The sequence below is a fragment of the Apostichopus japonicus genome, chromosome 20, assembly GCF_037975245.1.
Source record: "Apostichopus japonicus isolate 1M-3 chromosome 20, ASM3797524v1, whole genome shotgun sequence".
NCBI classification, from domain to species: Eukaryota; Metazoa; Echinodermata; class Holothuroidea; order Aspidochirotida; family Stichopodidae; genus Apostichopus; species Apostichopus japonicus.
Genome location: NC_092580.1, coordinates 3,623,390 through 3,633,261, shown reverse-complemented (window position 1 = coordinate 3,633,261; position 9,872 = coordinate 3,623,390). Strand labels below are relative to the sequence as shown.

The following is a 9,872-nucleotide window of genomic DNA, read 5'->3' as shown; positions in this document are numbered from 1 at the left end:
ACTAAAAATCAACTAATAACAGATTGAAAGTTGTATCAGGAAGGGAAAAAGTACTTTACCTCCAAACAAATGGGCAGAACTGTTTACATGGCATATCGAGAAGATCACATTACACCTATAAAAATCCCTAAAACATATCAGATATCATTAACTGTGTTTCAAATATGTGGGTTATTCCATAAAGTGACTGACGGTTCTCTGTTTTGATAGTTCTTACAGTTTTGTGCGTGTTTTGAGTTTGAATCAGCAGTTAAGTAACTTCCTTGAGAAATTATTGAGGCAAAACAGATGCGTATTGACAGAATTTGATTACAATTATGTACATCATTTAAAATGATTGAATTTATTGTTTTTAAATGCAATTATGAAACGTACAGATACATCAAGAATGTGGAAAAATTGTATATTAAATTAGTATACATGACATATGCCATATAACAGTCAGATGTAGGCACCAATGGACAAATTATAGCAAGACACAAGTAGTAATGAATATGCAATACCTCTTGAACATAATATACATATTCATGATCATGATAAACATACTCACGTGGCAGCCCATCGCAGTAGAAGGCACAACAGAACTGTTCACAACAGACAGAGGGCACTATGAGCTCTCAATCTTGTACGTTAAGTACACTAAAATTAGTAATGAATATGCAATACCTCTTGAACTTATATACATATTTATGATCATAATAAACATACTCACGTGGCAACCATTGCAGTCGAAAGGCACAACAGATCTGTTCACAACAGAGAGGGCTTTATGAGCTCTCAATCTTGTACATTTAATACACTAAAATATCAACTTTAATATAAACCAGAAACTTTTCAAAGTAAATCTCTTGTATATAAGACAAAAGGTTCTTAAGAAGGTTTCTGAATAAGTCGCAACAAATAGACAAAATAACTACCTGGTACTGCATGCCATACACTACATTATTAAGCAATATTTGTTTGTCTTCATATGTAGAAATGTATTTTCATTCTATTCTTTGTAATAGCTAGTATATTAAGACATTCCACCTGGCAACACAACTGGCTAGATTGGGACTTGATCAAGTACAGGCTGCATATTAACTCTCTCCAATTATTAAGGCATTATTGTTTTTGCAATAATACTTATCATAAATAAAGTTCAGGACGTCGTTCTGAACTCCATAACTATATTTAAATAAAGATATGCATCACAATTAATTAGAAGAAATTCCTTGTGAATCCTCTCTGAGGAGAGACGTGCAGATTTTGAGAACGCTTGATAAAATCTATCATCACTCTCTTAATGACCATCACCACTAGGCTTACTGTCGCCTCACATCACTGATGGTGGAATGTAATACCAACTAACATATACATCAATATTAATTGCACCATTATGATAAGCAGTGGCAACAGCAGAAATTCCAATCCCAACCCTTCATATTCATATTTTTGCATGAAATTCAAATTATGACAAAACTTACTCATATAACCAGGGTCATACATGAACTATCTTTCAAAAGAGATGTTGATTGATTTTGAAACCGACTTTGCTTTTTACGACCGACCGACTGCAGTAACTAGCTGAGCAATGTTTTCAAATATTAACCAACTAAAGTGCAAATTGCCTTTATTATTACAGCTATACACTGCTATTGCTTTGGAGTGCAGAAGTCAGAAGTTGCAGCACTTTTAGATAGTTCTAGTTTGTCTTTGTAGCCATTATGGAGCACAATATTATGTCAGAAAGTGGATTTAAACTTTATTACATTTCTGTGCAATGTATCACAGGGCCATAGTGGGGAGGGGGTCTAGTGGGGGAGAGGGTGCATACCCCTCCTTACTGCATTGAAATGTGACTTATGATTTAAGCAACCAGTTTCAAAATCGGTGTATTTGAAAACAGATGCTTTTTGAAAGTAAATATGCAAGACCCAAAATGGAGATCTTTGTCACAATAGGGTAACAACAGATGTTAGCATTGTTTAAACTGGACTGTTTACTATTCACACCAATTACTGCCAATGAACAGATAGTATACAATGTTAAGCTAGCCCTACATAGCCTAACATACATAGTCTAAGTTTACTCTATGTTATCGGTATGAATATATATATTGGGCTATAATTACACATGACATTGCACACCGTTGGCAAGACAAAAATACTTCATATGTTTCATTTCAGTCAATCGTATGAAAAAACCTGTACAATGCTTTTCACGTACAAATTTGAAACATTGAAATTGATGTGTTACGCAAAAGTATCCACAATAAAGTTATACAACAACATATATAGCATTGACGACAATACAAAAAACATTGACAAATACATCTACAACAAGACTTTACGGTAAGTCAGTCACAAAACCTTTTTAATTCTAAATCAAAACCCTTCAATTCAACAATTTCATTTGCATTAATAACATGTGAAACAAAAAAAGATGTTAAACAAGTCTCTAAAATTTGATAAAACATTCAAGAATAAAGATGATCTATTTTTATCGGCAAGTTACATATATAAACCTTGAGTAACTTTTGGAAATGATATTATCCTATAGAAACACTGCAAAAAAAAGTACCTGATGTTGACGCTGATAGTGTAGGAGACACAATAACATTGTGTATTACGACATTTCAAACAAACTGAAATCGTTTTTGCGACATGGTACCACCCGCTTTTAATTGGTGCTTCAGAATAGTGATAGAATTACAAAGGGTAAACTTAAGTCAGCAAATATAATCATTCGCAATATTTGCTTAGTACATTATGATAAACTACTTTTATTACTTTCCTCTCCAAAGATCAGCAATAAAACTATAAAACCATGGCTGATTGGGTACTTATTTAATTGACACTGTATTCTGATGAATAACATTTAATATTAAAGTGAACAGTAGTAGGTCAATGCACCACAATAACCCATAAGGTACCTCCCACACTATACTTGAGAAGGAGGAAATACATGTTGCTATTGAGTTCTTTCTTTTTGTAATGTCAGTTTTGGTCATTTAAGTGATTGCTTTTAAATTGTTTGTCATATAAGTGATAAATTCTGAAGATATCCCTTCATTAATACAAACAGTAGATTTTTTTTTTAATATTCAAGTAATAATAAAGGAATGTATTAGGTTAAGACTATGTCCCAGTTGTCTGATGATCTCTCAATGCTTGAAAATCTGAGATAACAACTACTAGTGTTCCACTAGTCTCAACTAATTCTCACCTACATATATATAAACAATTATAAACCAATATAAACGATTACTGCACCAGCTTAACAAACTAAAGGAGGAACATCAGTCTACCCTCATACTTAGTGACCACTACAGCTCACAATATCAATCGACCTTACTAACAATCATTCCTGAATAGATAATGAAGATGATCTCTTGAGCTGTCCTCATTTTGGAGAGCACTCCAGCTGGTACTTTAGACCCTCTATAATAAAATGTCATTATTGTTTAGTGTAAAACCATTTGCTGAAGTAACTGTTAACACTGATCATTTCAAAAACAAGTACAAACACAATAAGTTGTTATGTGTACAGCTTAAAGTGTGCAACTTTATGGCTAGTCAGATAACCATAAATTAACTAGTTGGCAATTAAATCAACAAACCAGAAATCCCTCTTGTGAACTGTAGGTTTTTTTGCAGAAATGATGGAGTAGCGTGTCAAACGAGGCAAATCTAGCTATAACTGTTGGATCCATCATGGATGTCAACAGAATTACCAATAATGCATGATGGGATACAGTACATTGCACAATTGACCATGCATGCATGCATGTTGTTAGTTATGGTTGGAGAAACAGAGCATCTTGCAAGTAGGAATGAAATATGGTGATTGGAAATATTCCAAGGAAATGAGATAAAATCATGAGCTAACTTGACTTGTCTTGAACTAATTATGATGCAAAAGAATGCTTTTTGTTAATGGTACCTTCAAATGTTATCTGCTACATAAAAGACCTGAATAAAGGCTGTTTGTGTGACATTTCTGTTTGTGACAGGATTTATATGAATTTGAATATGAAAACATGTCACGAAGAAAGTTCTAGAATTTTGGTTAACTTGCTTTATAATTATTCAGATGAAATAGCCAAGCTGACCATATTTCAGTTAATCCAGTTTATATGATTCAAATGAGCAGACTTTGATTTGGTAGATTGTGTAAACAACTGCTGCACATCTTTGAAGTATTGTACAGCAATTTGACTATTTTGAGATTTTGATGTGATATGATGCTAGATCATTAATCCATGTTAAATGAATCTTAAGTTGCTCTATGATCCTTTATTGCTCTATAGAAAATTGTGCACAGTTTACATCAGCAATCAATCCTTTTAACTGGAAGAAAATTGCAGAAAACTTCTATGTTACATATATATATATTTATATATATGTTGCTTTTAATAATTCGGACACTGCTCCATGAGAAACCAAAGCGTTCCAAATTTTAACAAAACTGACTTTCCCAATAAATGTGCCCTTTTGTTTGTCTTAGTGGATGTAAACTATGAATAACTCAAAGTAACTTAAATTAACTAAAGAAAAAAAGAAAAACAAAGAAATTATTTGGTAACAGCACTCTTGATTTAATTTTTAAGTGACACTTCTATATCCATCCCAACCAATTAAAGGTGACAACTTTATTATATAATTAAGAGAATACATTGCAAGAATCCAGTGCACAATGATAAGTACTCTGTTACAGTGTGTACTAGTTCTAAACATGCACAGTATAGAACATGTCAAATGCATTTCTGTTCTCGCAGGGAACTCTGTGTTAAATCACATAATCAAGTTTAGTACGTATCTATGTATATTAGATCCTCCTGCAAGCAGGAACTCGCATTGAAGCCATCATTGGCTTATCAAAGCCACAAGCTGACCGGAGTCAGTCTCTTAGATTCATATTTAACAACCATGATTATGAATTGTCAACAACTCTGTAACTGGCACAACATACACTAATCTTGGAGTGACTCGAACTTGTGACCTTATGATTGAAAGGCACCAGGCATTAACCACTGAGCTAACACTCCTAAAGTTAGAAATCACAACTGAATATCAATCAACGATGCAAAATTGACGAGGAAATCGTTACAACGAAAAAGGACCAAGTACTCCTGACCCTTCGCCACCTATTTGAATCTTGCTCTAGCCAAATTCCTCCATTCAAAAAAGCCAGTTATAGTTTTAGCAAACATTATAGTATTCTAGAGGATTCTCGATGATTCAGTTGTTGTCTTGTATCCCCCATGTGTGTTACACACTCTAGACACACATATCGAACAGTCTGGAAAACCATTCTCTGTGCCATCCCTTTTAAACGTTTCCATACCCATTTTTAAAACATTTCACTTTGGAAACTATAATACATTGTGCAGTAAAATATTCTACAAATTACCACCTTCCTGTGTGTCACCATGAAAGCATTTTATAAATGACAAAAGGCACATATCTTTGGTCTATTGATCGGTTTCCGTCGTCATGCTCACAACACGTGACAACAAAGTCACAACAATGGCAAGCTTACTAGGTAGTAAAAATGAAAAAAGAGAAAACCAAAAGGAAAATAAATTGTAGTAATAATTAATAAGTCTTAAACATTTTTCATATCTCTTTTAACTTTTTGTAGGAATGTGGTTGAATGGCATTACAAAAGTATTTCAAATGTTACAGCTCGTCATTTCAGACACGACAACCTCTTTCAGAAATAACCTCTTTCATTCCCTTCCATATATGGTGGATACAGTCTCGAGCCAAATGTACACTATACTACTGTGTGTCTGAATTTTCTTATACTTTAAGGCAGTCCATGCCCACACAGAAAAGGCATGAACGGTGTTTCGATTCCCAATTTTAGACAGAAAACTTTCTGTCATCTATGAAGGCAAATTTTGGGGGGATTCATCAAATCGTTACCAAAACTTTTGAATTATTACTAAAAAAGTCTCTAGTAGCTTAGAATACTTCATCAAAATTGACTCAAATCCTGCTTTTCGAAAGTCTATATTAACAAAGTCTGGAAATGGTTGTACAACTTCCAAGGATATCTGTGTAAGCTGTGTATTCAATCTCTACAGAGATATTATGAGTGGCATGGTCATATGAATGAAAGTGTTTTAATGTCATGCACTCATGCCTAATTTAATCATCAAACTGTTTCATTTTGCATTAACTGTCCCAATTGGAAACACCTATGTAAAAAATAACCCCCCAAAAAACAACACACTGACTGAGAAATATCCAAATTGCACCAACGGTAAGCCAAAAGGTTCTAAAAGTAAAAACTAAAGAATGAAAAAAAAAACGGGTTAAATGAAAGTTGAAAAGGATACTGTTTCAATTTAATAACAAAACAAAAGTAGTATGAGCCAAAACAATTACTTTTGCCTCCGGCTATGCATATTAAATACTTACCTCAGCTAACGATGTGCAAAATATGGACCTGTCTATGAAAAAATTGAGTACAGGTCGTAGCAACATATTGTTACACTGCACATGTGTATGACTTGATTATATCAAGCAGTTTCTAAAGCTGAGGTAAACAGGCCTACTGTTGTGTTTTATCCAAACAAATATATACCTCAAATCTAAAGCTCAAAACTGTACTTAATAGTAAAATCCTGTCATGAAGAAACCTGTGTTGAGATTCAACCAATCTGTAAGGCTATTTTACAATGCAGGGCAAAACGTCAAGAAAATGTATACAATTTAGGATACTTCTAATTTCAGATATTTCTGAAAAAATAAGTGCATGTTATCATCATCACAGTGCATAACGTCATGTACAAACTAACGACAAGCAAATAACTGTAGAGTAAAACAATAATAGAAATACAATAGCAAATCTATACACCAGAAGCACCTTTCTGACACAAAGTACCTTCATGAATACAAGATGCTGTAAAATAAATTCTTTTTCCGATATTTAAAAATTTGTACCGAAGCAGAGCTTGCTTTCCAAGAACAGGTTGCGAGATAGAAAGAAAACAGTATGATGAGATTGTTTGCATTTACATGAGCTTAACAATACCGTTTTTTTTCTATACCAAATGCCCAACATACTAACATTAGACCCTTCATATCACCAATAACTCTCTGTAACACTTAATCTGCAAGTAATTGTATAAATACAACAGTGCCATCTCTTGTTTCTTGTGACGTCCCCCCACAATCCTCGTACTGCCTGTCAACACGAAGCAGTACACAAAATAACGAACGATGAACAAAACACAACATCACTGAATAGTCATCAGAACCCATTCAAGAACAACTCCAATGCCATACTGCAAATTTACACACTCATTTCTGCAAGTCTTTTTTTTCTGGCCATGTTCACATCCAAACACTCCCAACATGACTGATCTCTGTTACTTAAACTCAACTGTGGTTTCATTATTTGACAGAGAGTAAATTAATACATTAATGTTAAAGAATTTCATGTTTAAAAAAAAAAGTGAAAAAAAAAACGGAGAAGGAAGTTTCTGCACAAAGGACACAAACTCTTCCGACTAAAATGTTGATTCCCTTGTCAGGAGTGGTGTGGTAACGCTCATGGGAGATGTGGATTTGTCCGTCTGTGTGCCTGCAGCATCTTCTTCTGCTGCTAGGAGCAGTGTAAGAGCAGGGCTAGATCTATGGTGTGCTTTCGCATATTTATGATTTGAGTTCATGTTGTAATTTTTGGCCGGAGCCTGCGGTGCCGCTAGATCGTTCCGTATCACATGAGCAGAGTCCTGGTTGAAGAATATGCCAAAGGAGCTGAACGACTGCGAAGTGACCTTCCTCTGGCTCAGGTCGTCCGAATCAAGATTCTGGATGCTACTGGACTTGGTCAGTGGCTTGAAACGCCTGCCTTTGTGCAACAGCTTCTTGAGAGAGTTGGCGTCGTACACCGATGCATCGTTGACATTCGAGCCCGTTCCATTCCAAGAGGTCTGTGTGGCCATGGGCAGATGATTTCCATTGGCCGGAGGAGGCTCTCGTTTCGGTAGGAATGTTTCGGGAGATGCGGCTGCAAAGTATTCAGCCCAGTAGGCACTTTCGTCCGCCTCCTCTTCCTTCTTGCTAGCACAGCAGTAGCAGCAGGCTCTGTGGTCCTTCTCCTGGCCGTCTCGGGTGTAACGGAATGGTTGGGTGGCGACGTAGCTCATCGTGAAGCACATGGCGAGCTCCACGCACCGGAAGACAAACTGATAGGCCCACCAGGGCCACGGTTCGGGGGTCACTCCGGCCACGGGACTGTAGACCACGATGATGCCATATAACTGAAGGAGTGCGGTCAGGAAACCCAAGAACGCGATCAAGAGGGACAACTTGGTCGCATTGCCCCACGAATTCCTCGGCATTCTGACTGTCGGTCTCACCAGGGACTGCGTCGTCAACGACAGAGACCTCTTACTGATGCTGAGTCTGACGGACTCTCGATAGATCCTCACCGTGGACCGGTAGAGCCTCCTGAAGATGATCATGAAACTGATACTGAGGAACAGACCCCAGATGATGAACGAAACCTGACATATCAGGGTCAGGAAAAATGTCTTGGCGAAAAATCCGAGCAGAGTGTCGGAGATCAACGACAGCAGAAAGTGGATGGTGATCATGCCGGCTAAGTAAGATGGCTTCTGGATCTTCGGAGGTACCAGTTGCGTTTTGGTAGATTGGAGCAGAGCTAAAAACAGAATACTAAAGGCGGACGTCAGGCAGGGGAAGCCCAACCCCAGCAAGAGGTACGTGACAGGTAATGGAAAGAGTTCCTTGTGGTTGTAGGCATCGACAAACAAATAGACCGCTCTGTCCAATCCTAAGACCAGCAACATTGAATTAAGAGCCAAAAAGTAACCCCTACTGAGAAGTCGTCTCTTCCTCAACCTCAAGATGCTCACGAATGAGTACACCGCGAGCAAGGCAAACGCTGCCCCGATAAAGTAAATGTGAAATGGCCAGGCCTTGCCGTATGCAGGCAATGCAACCGCCCAATCAGGAACCGGCTCTGCGAAGGCCCCACCATTCTGCTTCTCAATTCCATCATCCACTAATTCTGGATTGTTGACCGGTTCGTATGGTTCCATCTCCGGCTCTGGTTCCGGTTCGGGTTCGGGTTCAGGGTGTGAGCCGCCCTCGGGCTCAGGAGAGACCATTTTAATGTCCGACATATTTTGTAAATACCCAACCAGTTTATTTTTATCTATGTTTGTCTATGATGAGATCAACACCAATGAGGCATCATCTATAGCGAGTCGTAGAACTTACGGCATCTCGTCATACGGCGAACTGACCACAAATATCTAGGCTTTAGAGATGTACTTCCAAGATTCTCACTGGTTTCATCTTGCTGTCTTCATTTATTTCAAAAGTTGGTGACTGCCAAAAATTGGATGATGATCTGAAAGACACAAAGTTGGAAAGTCTCTTCTTAGTTCAGCATTCAGTGCAAAGTATAGTACCTCAGTAAGTTTGAATAATAATTACATCACACATGCATTACTTTTAATAGGTAAACTGTTGACTTGACACGGGCTATATAACAGCACCAGCAACATTAACTGAATCCTTATAATCAGGGAGTACTGTACCATAGGGCATGCACAGGTAAAGGTTTGCAGTAACCCAGACATACTGCAGTGTAGGGTACAGTGCTCTATCCTCCACATGTATATACTAACCTTGGGCCTACAACTCTGCTTTGAATACACTGACTATACCAGGTATGTACAGTACTGCAGCATATTTCTGAGGCTCTTTTCCTTTCATTACAGTACAATAAAATACTTAGTTTTATGTATCCATTCTTTTCTTTTATAAATAAGGGGTTAATCAACACTCTAGCGTGCGCTACTCACATGATTAATGCACGATCGGGGGATAATGCAAGTGATG

The 9,872-nt window shown here is 37.1% G+C and overlaps 1 protein-coding gene across 3 annotated transcripts in view; it reads right to left on the bottom strand.

Annotated features, from left to right (window-relative positions):
• Positions 1-304: 304 nt before the first annotated feature.
• LOC139961983 (proline-rich transmembrane protein 4-like) overlaps positions 305-9,872 on the bottom strand; it is a 54,079-nt gene continuing 44,511 nt past the window's right edge. For all 3 annotated transcript variants that reach the window (XM_071961744.1, XM_071961745.1, XM_071961743.1), the window contains exon 2: positions 305-9,378. In XM_071961744.1, the coding sequence (XP_071817845.1) occupies positions 7,505-9,148 (1,644 nt within the window). In that variant the 5' untranslated portion in view covers positions 9,149-9,378 and the 3' untranslated portion in view covers positions 305-7,504. The remainder of the gene's footprint in view (positions 9,379-9,872) is intronic.